A 14,988-nucleotide genomic window follows, 5' to 3' on the forward strand; every position below is an offset into this window, starting at 1 on the left:
TGCTTTTCATCAACACTCTGAAAGCACCGTTCATTAACCACATGTTAGGAAGTGCTACCATGAGCTTCTCAGATGTAGTGATGTCTGGTGAAATGATTGAAAATGCAGTAAGAAGTGGGAAGATAGATGCGGAAGAAGGCATCAAGAGATCAACCCCAAAGAACAAAGACAATGAGGTGAACAACACTAAAAACTATCTTATTTTATTTTCAAAATCCGAGTTGACCCCGTTTTCATCCAAAAAATGGTGTCAACAAATGGCATTATGGATTATTTATTTATTTGTTTTCATATATAATATTCATTTAATATACATTATAATAAAATAAATAAATATTTTTCTATTTTAATAAAAATATAAAAAATTAAAATTTTGTGGCATACGAAAATGTTGCTAGGTCAAAACGAAGTATAAGATTAATTTTTAGTTAAATTAAAAATTTTAGATCTATTTAGTTAAATTTAATTGTTAGTCGTATATTATGCATAAATTTATAGATTTGGTCAATAGTCTCCAATTGGATTATTCTAAAACCCTATATTTTATTCGAAATTTGAAACTTTAGTCTCAACACATATAACAATCATTAATTCATTAACCGGTTTTTTGTGGGAATTACGTAGAGATAACAAATTGAGATGACATTATTCATATAATAATATACACCATATTTCAAAAATTTAACACTATTTGAAAAGTTAAATTACCAACTCCAAATATAAGAGTCCTATGCCGAAATCTCAGGATACCCTCCCATGCATGTTAGATTCCTTGAACCAAATTCATCCTAAAGAAAATATCAAAACATGTTATGATGCATGTTGTAAGTCATAAACAAAGTATAATATGTTAGTTGCGTGTGAACTCATTCATCATCTCCATAGGTCAAAGAATCATCCGAGCAAGGGTTTTGCACTAAAACATGACATGTCTAAGGCTTATGATAGTGTGGAATAGTATTTCTTGCATGATTTTACTATTTGTATGAGTTTAAATTGTTATTGGATTAGAATTATTGTAAATTATTTTACTACTATTTCATATTTGATAATAATTAATAGGACGTTTTTTATGCCAAAAAGGATTTTTCGTAAAAGTATTATGGAGGTTGCATTTTATCTTCTTTATTCAAAAAAAGAGTAAATTAGTTCATGTACATTAGATCAAAGAACAAACCAGTCCTTTTTGTTAAAAAATTTCATCAATTCTAGAATTAACAACTGGTCCTCGTATGGCATCATAAAGTACACACAGCATGCCATTCTTGTTATTTCGTAAGCTATGTTGGTTTTTAAAGATAGAAATGGTTAAAATTTTTAAATGAAATAATCGATTTACTTTTTGATCTAACATACAATGATTAATTTGTAAACTTTTTAATAAAGAAGACAAAATACAATTTAACTTATAATATAATATAGAATTCTCCATAATACTTTTGTCGAATACTTTTAACCATTCCCATAGCTGATGAAATTATTCATGCCTTAGTATGTCTAAATTCTAAAGCACCATATGGGAAGATTGAATGATGTATTACTTAATGTCATGTCTCATGGACATGCATGGTTTTACTAGTTTTATGGTAATGATCTCATGGTAGAGGCCAGATTTAGTGCGAGTTGGATTTAGTTGGGGTTTTTGAATTTTTTTGAATTTTTAATTTCTTAGATATTAATTTTGGGTTTTATTTTATGGTTTTTAAAAATTATTTAGTAATATTTTTTTAATTTTTTACATAATACTATTATTTTCTTTTACCAAAATATCATTGGTTTTTAATGCTTTAAATTGTGAGTGTACCAAAAAACGTTGTCAGATCCAATCACAATAATTTTCTCTATTTTTTTCCCATTTTCCTTTTATTTCACTGTTGAAGTTGCAAAGAAGTATCATATTACTGGGACCATATTACAAAAATAGAGAAACTGGGAGAATCTTTCCCTCGTGGGTTCAAGCAATTGAAGCCATTGATAATTTCTTTACAAGGACAAAAATGAGTCACCTCATATACCCACGTCTATTCGTACGAAAACGATTAATCTGGTATACGATTAATCCGGTATGTACCACACAAATCCTTAATAATTTATTAAACAAATTGACGACTCATATTTTTTTGTCCCACCAAATAAACCCAGTTAACGCTAAAATTTTCAACCCTTTTTACAAGATTGGAATTTGAGATCTTATTACGAGAAAAAACCCCAATGTTGGAAAAGAATGAAAAAAAGAAGAAAGAAAAGTACTAATTTAAAAAATACAAAGAAAAATGATTAGGTACTTGATATGGTGAGATACAAGGAATGGGAATGAGATGAGGTTCATCATGTATTTTACTTCTTTATATAAAACAGGTATAGGTTTATAATTAGCTTTAACAAATAAAAAAAAAGGGGGTGGGGGAGGAGGGGGGAAGGAGGACCACTACTTTTTAGTGAAAGGTAATACTTTTTATAGTGAAAAATATATGGATATAATTGTTACATGAATGAGAAGGAATTGCCACAATTGAACCATGTCAAACATATTTTATCCCATTTTGTCAATTACTTTGATTTGTGTATTTTGCATATCACATCTTTCAATGAGATAAACACATGCAAATATGAATACATGTGCATCATGAGACCTAATCGTTGAAATTATCTACTGGTGATGTATGTGACAATAATTGAGAGACTTGTAAATGTAGATTCGAATTTTAAATATTAGTAAGGATTATATTGATGAATTCCACTGAACTTTGAATTCTAGACGTAATTTTAAGAATTTCACTAATTAAATTATATCATTTAATTTATTTTATGATGCAATTTTAACCGAATTACCTTATAATTAATAGAAATAATAGAAAATTAATATATGTGTATTCAATAAAAATAAAATTGCTTTATGTAACACCCCAAACCCGGTCCAGACGTTATGGCCGGATCCGACATGCCACATCGAAGCGTTCAAAACATTTTATATTGTTGATCTAGAAAAAACCTACTTAGTGTTTTAAAAGATAATTTCATTATAGGTTAAAGTGAATGGAAGCTGTGCACCAGGTAGGAAACCGGAAAAGAGGAGGTGAGTCTATCGGACTACTTAAGTACCAAGCTCCCTTCGGATCCAATCCTAGACATGCACACCGCCATTGCCACACCTTAACGTCATGTATATTTCTAAGAAACCGATTTGGTTAAGTCATTTTTAGGAAAAGTGATTAATTTTGGAAAATACTTTCATTGCGGAAGCTTTGCTTGTTGTCATGTTATTTTGAAATCAATTGTTATTTTTTTTTTGAAAACGCGCCCTAAAGCTATCCAATTTCAATAGTTAAAATAAGTAATACCTATCTTAGTAATACATATTAAAACCATCAAAAATAATTAAGCGGCCTCATTACATTTAAAAACCCAAACCTCAACGTAAATAATAGGATGTCCAGTTCACCAGAAGAAAACCAAACTTTTAGAATGGGTGGCCACTCCGAATTCCCTCACAGCTCCAAGCCCACTATGGTTGGGGATTTCCTGCGTGGATGAAAATAAAATGGGTGAGTTTGGGGAAACTCAGTGTGTAAGGAAAACCCATTCAAAGCCCAAGTCAGCTCAAGCCTATTGGGCCTAAGCCCATTCAGGTAACAGTGGTACTGGACCAGAGCCCTTTTCAGATTACAATAAACTGGGCCTTAGCCCCTTATTCAGATAACAGTATGGCCCATAGTCCCATTTCAAAATACATGCAACATCAATAACATATGCAAGCCCATTTGGGGAGACTACTTAACCCACCAACCACTACACTCCACCCGTACCAGCCCTACACTCCATGTGGGGAATAGCTCAACCCACCCAGCCCAACACAAGGCTCAGTTAACAGTAAATTGAGGCAAAGCCTCCAGTACGTGGACAAGCCACTTTCAGTACTTCCTCCGTCAATATCCCAATCCCTTGCATCAGATAATAACAACATGGCATGCAGTAAATAACAACAGTCAAACATGCATTTAGGTCAATTTAACCCTAGGGGTATTTCGGTAATTTATCTACTAGGGGTAAAACTATAAATTTTTCACTTTTAAAGGTATTTCAGTAATTTATCTATTTTAGGGTTTTTCATGCATATTCCTACTTTTCACGTACTAACAGAATCACGTACCGAGTGTTCTTACCGAATTGAGCTTGTTGGCTCATCATTCCAATTTTGGCCCATTAAGCCCAAAAATATCGAGGGCACAGAAATCATGCACTTTGCAGTCCAAATTTTGCAGTTTACCAAAAACATTAATCGATTTACCTCACGAGCATTCGCACACTCGCAAATCTACAAAATATCGGTTTTCGGCATTTCGGCTTTTCAACTTTTACCGATCCAGACTAAGAAAGAGGGTGTTAGTTACACACCTATTTGCGACGATATGCTGATGAGATCCACACACAAACTGCCTACAATTGGATTACTAACACATTAATCTAACTATTCAAATACGAACTACGTATTAACCCCTTACAATATTCGGCCAACCACACCTACAGATCATAGTAAGCTTATAAGAAGTCAATAAGCAACTCATTAACAAATTTTTGTCAATGTTTACCACATAATCATAATCTCACTGTAAGCTGTCTTCCTGAACAACAGTCACTAAATCATTTATAATTGGAGCTACGAAACTCCAAATCAAGTTCCGTTAATTTTACCTGAAAATAGACTCACATATCTTCTATCCATAAAATTTTCAGAATTTTTTGTTTAGCCAATCAATACCAGAATTTTCTTAAAGTTTCCCATGTTTCACTGTTTGACTAATCTGACCACTCTTCATTACGAATCAAATTTCTCATTGTACAGAATTCAAAATATGTTCTCGTTTATTCCATTTGAAACTAGACTCATTAAGCTTTAATTACATAATTTATGCAGCTTCTAACTCATCTCCCATGATTTATGGTGATTTTCCAAAGTCACGTTACTGTTGCTGTCCCAAGCAGATTTATTACCAAATCACTCTTTCACACCTAACTTGCATGCTTGTTATTTAAACATGTATATCACCAATCAATCATCACATATCTATGATTTTACTTAAGTATAATCTCAATTTCATCATTTTAAAGCACAACATGTTAGCTGATTTTTCCCTTTAACATCTAAGGCACATGCATGCTCATTTGTTTGGCTCAACTTCACCTATTTTCCATTTTTCATCAAAAGAACATGAAACAACAACCATGTCCTTCATTTTAATTCATGACTAAATGCTCACAACACAACTAAAAACCAAAATATGCTTCAAGAGTTAAGGTAGAATCAAGAAGAACTCATAAACATCAAGATAGAAGCAAACTACCATGAACTTACCTTCAATTTTCTTCCCCAAGTGACCGAACATTCAAGAGCTTTCTCCTCTCCTTTCTCTTCTCTAACTTTAGGCTATGATGAACAAATATGGACAAAATTTTGTTCTTTTCCCCCCTTTTTCTTTTAATAAAATTTCATATTTCATCCATTTAATTCTTTAATACAAAAGACATGAAATGCCCATCATAGAACATTTACCTAAATCATTATCATGGAACATTTACCTAACCCATTATCATGGAATATTTACCTAATCCATTATCATGGAACATTTACCTAACCCATTATCAATTTATACCATGAATTATGGATATCAAGTGCTCATATTGTCTACAACAACATGATGGCTGGCCACTTCATGTAAAATGGGAGGTATGTCATGCAAATCCTCCTATTTTGCACTCCTATTTATTTGGCCACTTCAATTTAGCCTATAGTATTTTCAAACATTTTCACATAGGTTCTATTTCATAATTTCACCCCCTTTTTCTTATGAAACAAAAATTAACTAAAATTGTCGGGTTCTATCTTAAGCTTGGCTTTCTAGAGGCCCACTAACATAATTAAACTTATGCCAACATTCACAGAATTCCCGAAAATTGAGGCGTTACACTTTAAGAGGTGGTATTGTTATTATTATAACAATCAAGAGGACGTGAATTTAAGCGTGCTTATGCGTGATTTTCCTCTGATTTAAAGGTTAGGTAAGGAGTACGAGTAAAAGTAGTTGCCAATTGTACTTAAGTAGTGTTAGCAAGGTTGAGGTCGTGGACTTTTATGTGCAAATGTCATGCGTGGTTCTCTTCTTGATTAGTTCTATTATGGGTGAGTTTTGTCTAGATTTATTTTATTTTAGGTCCAATTATATATTAGCCTTCGATCTATTGAGTTTTGTATTTAGTTAATTGTATATGTATTATTTATGATTTTTACCTGTAGTTATAAATTTTGAATTTTTCTTTTACAAATAAGAAAAAAATAAATTGTTAAAATGTATTCGGTCACAAAATCGAAGGCTGATGTAGCCTTCTTTTGATTGCTATAATAATAATTTAGCCCTAAATATTTTACATACTCTTTTAATTTGATTCTAATTCTAAAAAATTAACAAATTAATCATCAATGTTTACACATTCTATTAATTTAATCCTAATTTCAAAAATTTTAAAAATACATAAAATTATAAAATACTTTTTAACAATAAAGTCACGTCAACATTCCGTTTAATGACTAAATACATTTTAACAATAAAATGGCTAGAATTTGAAATTAAGTTAATGATAGTGAAAATAAGAAGGCCCTCAAAATTGAGTGACTATAATGAAAAATTTACCATTTATTAAGAAATAAAGGAAATATCATGATGAAGTTGAATGATGATGTGCCAAGGACTGTTAACCTTATTATGGTGATTTGACACCTCATTTTGCTGAAAAGACAAAGACTACCCAACGAACTCTGGGAAAACATATTTATTATATATTTTATTTATTAACAAATAATTAAATTAAACTTATTGTATATATATATTTTAACATTAATCTCGTTATAAATTCTTATTATATCTATATTTTTTGATACAATATCTAGAATTACCCATGACTTCTCCTTAGCTATTAAATAGAAGGATAATACACTTCAGCGTACTCAAACACTTTCTACATTGATAACAATACAAATATCAATCGACCAATCTACAATTATTTTTCTCCAACAAAACAACTTTTAGAGTTGTGAATATCGTGTAAACTGTATTCAGGTGAAGCAGGAAATTATTTTAGGGTTCACAGATGAATAATAAATATTTTTGAGGATTAAAGTATAAATTTATTATTATGCTAATTTATAATTTTTAAAATTTTGAAGAAGTAACAAAATAATTTTACCATTATTAGGATTGTTTAATTCTATCGGTAGCCGAGAAGCAAATGGTATATAGATGTAAAGGTGGAACACCGTTGGAGTAGGAGGGGACTTCGCCTCTCCAACATTTTGGAAAATTTTCATTATACCCTTCAATTTTTTTAAAACTTTAATTAAGCTCCTTCAACATTTCTAGAAATTCTAATAATGCCTTACAAAAATTTAAAAAATTCTCTTTAATCTTCTCAGAAATTTTGAAAATTTCCATTAAGCCTCTAAAATTTGTAAACATTTTAATTAGATCTTTAGTTTTTCTTTTAAATCTTTATTTACAACCCTAAAATTTATTAACACATTCCGCCACTAGATAGATGTCTTAACTTAGGTGGATGTCGACCAATCTGATATGTTCATGGCTTGGTGAGAGGAGGAGGAAATAATCTAAATGCTACTCAATTTTAAACTCAATCTTTCCACTGTGTATTTTTAGTAAAAGTACATGAAAGTTCTTGTATTAGAAGTCAAATTGCAACATGTCCCCTTTACTCAAAAAATGGGTAAATTAGTTCTTGTACATTAAATCAAAAAGCAAATTAATCATTCTATCAAAATTTCTATTCATTTCTATGAGAAATTATTTTATGGACCTTCCACCATATCATCCATAGTTCCTTTTCAATTATTTAATGATATTTTAGTTTTTTTCATGTCATTGATACATAATTTTGGTAATTTTTACCCTAAACCCTAAACTTAGAACCCTAAACCCTAACCTTTAAGTATTGAATCTCAAATCTTGAACCCCAAACCCAAAACTGAACTCGAACCCTAAATGATTCAGGTTCAAGGTTTGGAGTTCGAGATTCGAATTCAGGGTTTATGGTTTAAGGTAAAAAAATTATCCCTCATTCTACTAACCCTTTTCTATATTGTTCTCTTAATAGTATGGTTGCAGATGATGGCTCTTGGAAGTTTGATTTTTTCCGACCTTGGGTTCCTGAGGAGATTATCAACAAAACAGTAAGCGTTCCACCACCTTATCCTTCATCAAGTTCGGATCGGATTCTTTGGGGAGCTACCTCGACTGGCTCATTTTCTTTCAAAAACGCTTATGAGAAGGTTCGTGAAGGGACTTTTAATTTAAAAGAGCGACTTTGGGAAATACCATGGAAGTATCAAGGCCCTCATCGAATTAGATTTTTCATCTGGTTGGCTCTTAAACAAAGTCTCTTCACAAACGCTGAGAGGGTAAGACGAGGCTTTGGGAGTAGCAGTGCATGTAGCCTTTATGGATATGATTATGAAAATGTTTTGCATATACTCAGATATTGCAATGCTTACAAAGGCATTTGGGACAAGCTTATTCCACAGTAAGATCTTTCTGTTTTCTATTCCAAATCTTTTCTTCACTGGATGAAGAACAATCTTCACAGCTACTCTTCTTCTTGGGGTGGAATCGATTGGCCATGTCTCTTTGGGATTATCGTGTGGCGTATTTGGAAAAACTGGACCATGTTCATTTTTCAATGCATCACATGGCGTGCTGACGACATTATTAAAATCTCTCACAGTTGGGCGAGGCAATTTTCCTCTTTTTCAATGATTTCATCTCATAAAGCGCGAAATCATATTCAACATTGGCATTTACCTAACAACTGGGTAAGTTTGAGCACAGATGGTTTGGTGAGGTTTGATGAAGGCTTCGCTGCAGATGACGGCTGTGTGAGAGATCATAATGGTGAATGGATCATTGGGTTCGCCAAATACTTGGGCAATTGCACGTTCTAGAGGCAGAACTTTGGGGAATTCTAGATGGGCTAAATCTTATTCTGGATAGGCGTTTACAGAAAATCCTATTCCAAACTGATAGTATTGAAGTTGTTAATGTCATCTTGGAGGACTCTTCAAAACTCTCTCGCTCTGTTTTGGTTAGGAAAATTCATCTTATTTTGAGGAGGATGGATCAGTGGAAAATTCAGTATATTCCCAAAGAGGATAAGTACTTAATTGCTGATAGTCTAGCTAAGTCAATTCATACTAAGAGCCTAGATTTAAGATTGTTTGAAAATCCTCCTTTGAGGGTCTAAGTTATTTTCTTTGTATTTTTATTTTTTCACCAAAAAAAACCAAAATTATGCATTAATGACATAGAATAAATTAATGTTATTGAATAATTGGAAAAGGACCATAAATGATGTGTTGGGAAGAGTACATAAAATAATTTCTCCATTTCTATTGTTAAAAACTAGTTTATGTACACTAGATTGAGGTATTTCATCAATCATATCAGTTTTTAATAGTAGAAATATATGTAATTTTTAATAAAAAAAAGTTCAATTTATTCTTTAATTTAACATATAAAGACTAATTTGTCAATTTTTTGAATAAATGAAGTAAGATATAATTTGACTCAAAATACAAGGACCTCTATGATAGTTTTTATTTTACGCATGGTATTGTTGCTGTCTAGTATAGCTGGTCCTGTCTGTTTGAGGCATTGTGCAACTAGTTTTTTATTGTTGCCTAAATTGGACTTTATTGATAAAAGAATAAATAAATTGTCCTTTAAAAATGATATAAAAATATAATATGAAAAAATTACCCACTTTTCCATGCTGCATTGAATTTCATCGCAAACTTTATTCACGCTTCCTAACTTCACATTTTCTTTAAGTCTACTTTCAGTTGAAAAGACAAATACCTGAATCACCTTTTTTAGGTCGACAAACAAATATCGAATTATTACAAGATTGGATTTTTAAACACATGAAAAATCTATCTATCTATATATATACTTATATATATATACATTCTCCTTGCTCATCATATTAAAAGCTCCTGCAAATAGGGCCCAAGTCTGGAATATGATATTGGGGGCCAAATGTCAAGACTTAAATTAAATAATTCATAACTACAATGGACTAAAACTGTAATTTTACCCTTCAGCTAAGGGAGTGAAATACTAACATATGAAAGGTTGGTAGCATATACATTATGAAAACTTAGGTTTCATGATAATAAAAATCCAAGAAATTATTACAAATGGAGCTTTACCCCAAGCATCGACCACCCTTTTTAATAATTAAATACAGCCAATTTCTGCTATTTTTTTCATCACTATAGAGAAGAGATTATACATGGATTTATTTGATTAAAATGTTTTAAAACTATTAAAGCATCCAATCAGGGATGAACCCACTTGGTGCTGAAGTTGTAGTAGCAATGTTTTCATGTGTTAGATCAGCTGGAACATTGTAACTGCAATAAACACACACACACAAATAAAAAAAAAATTAAGTTGAAAGGACTAAATAGAAATCCTTTTGTTTATTAGGGGACTAAAAAATAATTTTCCCATTTGAGTGAGGCTAATGCCTCAAAATGGTAAATTTATCTTTTAATCTTTTTTAAAATTTATAAAATTACCCACTTATTATTCAATTTTTCCTCCCCTAAAATAATTTTCTAAAATCGAATATATATGGGCACATGTTTATATCTATGTCTTGAATTGGAATAATGGAAAAATTAGGGTTTAGGTTAAGTTACCTAATCTGCATAGAAGTGGTGCATTGTAAAGGCTCAAAAAATGGAGGACGCTGGAGGTTGCATGGAACACTTTGCTCCCCAGTTTCCCATGTTGATCTTAGTGTTGAAGCATTTTCATCCAACTGGGAACATGAATTCCATTTAAGATCAAATGATAATAAGTGAAAAAGACAGTATCCAACCCCAACATGGTACGAAGACATGATCCTTTAAATACATATATATTTTAATATATATGTTATATCAAACACACATGGTTAAGTGTGCAAGTAAACTTGTATCTACTTTTCTTAAAATATTTGTTATAATAAACGTCAATAATGATATTAGAATGATAGCAAAGTAATAAGAAAGAAAAAATAAAAACACATAAATTTTATGTGAAAAACTCTTATCAGGAAAAATTACGGACAGAGGAATAAAAGTCCACTATGTTTGAAAACATGCTATACAAATGGAATTTGAGTTGTAGGGATTCAACTTGCACGACATATGGGTCACACAACTCTAACAATATTTATGATTTATATTTATATAAAATGCATGGATAAATTTCAACATGTGTTGGGCGCATATCTGTATTGGAAACTTATTACATCAGAACATTTAAAAATGAGCAGGTTTTTTACCTTCCTTCTCAGGTTTCTGTTGGTTTCCAGTAGCATTTCTTCCTGTGTATACAAAGAATACAAGCATGATGATATCTAGAAAACACAAAGTTAATAATACATATACATATACATGTACATGTACATATACATATATACCTTTCTTTCAAGTTTGGAAAGCTGCTCAACCATATGCTCCATCTGCATTCATTCAAAAAGGGCATAAAATTCAGCATAAGATAAGCATTTTTTCTCAGCAAAATGTTATCAATAAAATACCACTCAAAGATGAATAATTGTATGGGAATAATATACAAAAAAAAATGATGTAAAATTAAAATAATCATATTCACCATAGAGAACCCTAATTGAGAGAAAAATACCTTTAATGACCTGATTTTCTTCAAAGAGAAGTCCAACTGATGCTCAAGCTGCTCAAGTTCCTTAGAGCCCAAGTCTCCTAATTCTTCCCCCAGAAAATGTCTACAATATATATATATGTTTATACACACACATATAGATACTATATATACAACTTTGTTTTGCTTTGTGTTACCTTTGTGAATGTTGAAGGACCTCAACTTTTGCTTTGAGCTTCAAATAGTCCTGGTAGTTTCTCTGCTTGATGACATGTACCACTTTTAGATTTTGTCAAACTTAAATTCATATAACATGATATCCCAGAGTGGTTTAAAAAAACGAAAAATTTATCATTTAACCCTTTTAAAATTTATGAAATTACAAATTAATATAATAGTGAAATGAGTGGTTGGAACTTGGACCTCATTTGGCTTCACCCATGTCTACTCCTTGGACTAAAGTTATATATATAGAGAGAGAGAGAGAGTGAATCACAGGTATGAAATAACCTGTGTCTCAATTTCTGTTTGACCAGGTTCCAATGCTCCATAGGTGCACCTGTTGTACCTCTCTAGTGTATCAGCAATGCTGCATACATAGAAGAAAATTAGTACTTTAATATACTAATTTTATTGTTATTATAAAAAAATTAAATAAGGTACCATTTGTACATCGATATGGAAAAAGGTAATAATGTTCAGTCACAAATTTTCATGGGTGCTTCTCTAATTGTCACCAAAATTATACTTAATTTTTATTATTAAAATTTAACTAGTCTTATGGTACACAAATAATAAAAAATAATATGGAAATAAAATAATGTAAAATTTTTAATTAAAAAATTGAATGAGTAGAAGTAAGAGAGTGTTTATTTTTATTTTATTTTATTTTTTAAAAAAATAAATCATTTATTTAACAATAACTCAATCACTTTTCTCTTATAAATTTATTTCACGGTATCGATATTCCGTTGATTTATGAAACTAAACTTAATTTATGACACTAAAATTATAATTATATTTTAAATTAATTTTAAATTATTAAATAAAATGTAATTATTTCTACTTAATATTAGTTTCCTAACTATGATCTTTACAAAAGTATCCTTTGATTATTCTCATTAAACATCGATTGATTTAATCCCTCATTGCTTGCAAATAATGTGAATATTAGATTCATTAAATGTACATTCTTGGAAAATTATTTTTTAAAATATTTTTTATTTAATTTATAAAGGGTATTATGATAAAAAAAAGATTAATTTATATATAAGATGTCCTATCCATGGATGAATGAAACAATGGAGAAAGGGGGCCCTAAATAAAAGCACAAATTTGCAGTAAGCTTTTATAGAGAAAGCTGCACATTGATTTATATGAAGACGCATATAGAAGACCATGTATTAATACGTCAAGTACTGTCAATTAATTCATTGATAAAATTAGATGAATTAATCCATGCATTTTTAAAATAAATTATATATACACACAAAGCAGTATGCATGTCAATTCATCATTAGGTTTAAAAATTTGTACTTAATTGTATTATCTTCCGATTTAAGGGTTTTATCGAAAATCTTTAAAAATAGTGTATAAATTATAGATTAAAAAAAAACTACTTTAGGGTTCTTTGAAACTTGGTAAAATAAAATCGAAACACAAAGATGATGAAATTTTGTGGGGGTTTTAAAAGATCTCTTGAAAAGAATCCAGAAGAAAAACACAGATTCAGATTTTGTAAGGAAAAAAAAAAGTTACCTGTTGGAACTGGAAAATTCATAGAGTTTACCACGATTAGAGAAAATGATAAGAGCAACCTCAGCATCACAGAGGATGGAAAGTTCATAAGCTTTTTTGAGTAAACCATTTCTTCGTTTTGCAAATGTGACTTGTCGATTTATCTTGTTTTCGATCCTCTTCAACTCCACTTTTCCTCTGCCCATCTGTTTATGTATTTTTGTCAAAAATAACTAAAAGAAATAAAAGCTTTTATGAAGGAAGGAAGGAAGGAAGAAAAACAACCTATGTTATTTTGAGAAACTAGGTTGTTGTTTTTTGTGTTTGGTTTTGTTGTTCTTAGGGTAAAGAACTAAGAAGGTTTGTTGCTTCTTCTTTTCTTTTTTTTCTGCTTATGAGTCTATAAATTCTAGGTGTTAGGTTTTCATTGTTCCTTCAAATAGAAAAGATGAAAAGGAAGTGGGACAAGACAACTACATATGGTTTTGTTTTTGTTTTTTTTTTCTTTTTTGATAATGTATGTGGTTGATAACTCCATATACTCTCTCTATATTTTTTATATCGAATATTATTTTTTAAATATGCAAATAAATAAATTATAGTCAATAAATTGAGATTAATTGTACATGATCGAATTTAAACAACTAACTATATAATTATACATAATAAATTTCAAACTTAAATATATAAGATTCAAGACTTCTGTCTTTATCAATTGAGTTAGTGTTATATTGTATTTTTTTAAAAAAATACTCTAAAATTTTGATATTATAAATGAGGTTATTAAAATAATAATAATTACATACTTTCAAAATAATTAACTTTAATAAACATAAAATCGACATGAATAATATGTTAATTATGAATAAATAAGTTTTAGAAATTTCTTAAAATTTTGACTAAATGACGTCAACATCAATCTTAATCTTTAATAACATTCCTGACTTTAAGTGTGTTTCTACGTGTCGAAACAACTGTGGAAGCTAAGAACACTGGTTGTGTTTGGACAATTATATTCCCACCTCTATAGGCATACCTTTTGTTTCCAGCTTGAAGAGATAGGGGTTAGAAATGTAAATTTGGGTGAAGAATCAAAGAATTTGGTTCTGAAAATGTTGCGACATGGGGAAGGGATCATCAAATCATGTCATTAGCGTAAATATATAAACTCAAAAGCACAAAAGCAAAGGTTACCGAATGATGTTTGGTATAATGGAATGTTTTTTTTATATCATTTTCATCTTAAATTTTAACTTTTTAATTTGAAATTTATACTTATTCGATAATAGCAGTAGAACGACCGTAAAGAAATAAAAAAAATTAAAAAAAAATATAAGAATATATACAGATTTTACGTGAAAATCATTTGAGTAAAATATCACGGGCAGAAGAAAAGAAATTTATTAATGTTGGAAAACGAATGATACAATAGAAGTTTCGACTATTTAAGAACTAAAAAACTTTGCTCTAATCAAAGTATAGTTCTACACGGACTCAACTAGGTCACACAATCTCTAAC

General features: G+C 30.3%; 1 protein-coding gene across 2 annotated transcripts; it reads right to left on the minus strand.

The window, feature by feature from the left end:
• Positions 1 to 10,138: 10,138 nt before the first annotated feature.
• On the minus strand, positions 10,139 to 13,929 carry LOC107934871 (MADS-box protein CMB1-like). 2 transcript variants are annotated; one of them, XM_016867391.2, is made up of 9 exons: positions 13,755 to 13,929; positions 13,491 to 13,675; positions 12,243 to 12,321; positions 11,930 to 11,991; positions 11,757 to 11,856; positions 11,533 to 11,574; positions 11,395 to 11,436; positions 10,766 to 10,887; positions 10,139 to 10,474 (listed from the first exon to the last, which is right to left on the minus strand). In XM_016867391.2, the coding sequence occupies exons 2-9, from the start codon at positions 13,673 to 13,675 to the stop codon at positions 10,387 to 10,389; spliced, it is 720 nt and encodes a 239-aa protein (XP_016722880.1). In that variant the 5' UTR covers positions 13,755 to 13,929; the 3' UTR covers positions 10,139 to 10,386.
• Between the last annotated feature and the right edge of the window lie 1,059 nt (positions 13,930 to 14,988).

Source organism: Gossypium hirsutum, chromosome A04, assembly GCF_007990345.1.
Source record: "Gossypium hirsutum isolate 1008001.06 chromosome A04, Gossypium_hirsutum_v2.1, whole genome shotgun sequence".
Taxonomy (NCBI): domain Eukaryota; kingdom Viridiplantae; phylum Streptophyta; class Magnoliopsida; order Malvales; family Malvaceae; genus Gossypium; species Gossypium hirsutum.

Coding starts and splice junctions, on each gene's coding strand:
- LOC107934871 (XM_016867391.2), bottom strand. CDS start 13,675: ATGGGCAGAGGAAAAGTGGAGTTGAAGAGGATCGAAAACAAGATAAAT. Junction 11,992..12,242: donor AAACAGAAATTGAGACACAG/GTTATTTCATAC, acceptor GTCATCAAGCAG/AGAAACTACCAGGACTATTT. Junction 11,437..11,532: donor TTTCCAAACTTGAAAGAAAG/GTATATATGTAT, acceptor TTGTATACACAG/GAAGAAATGCTACTGGAAAC.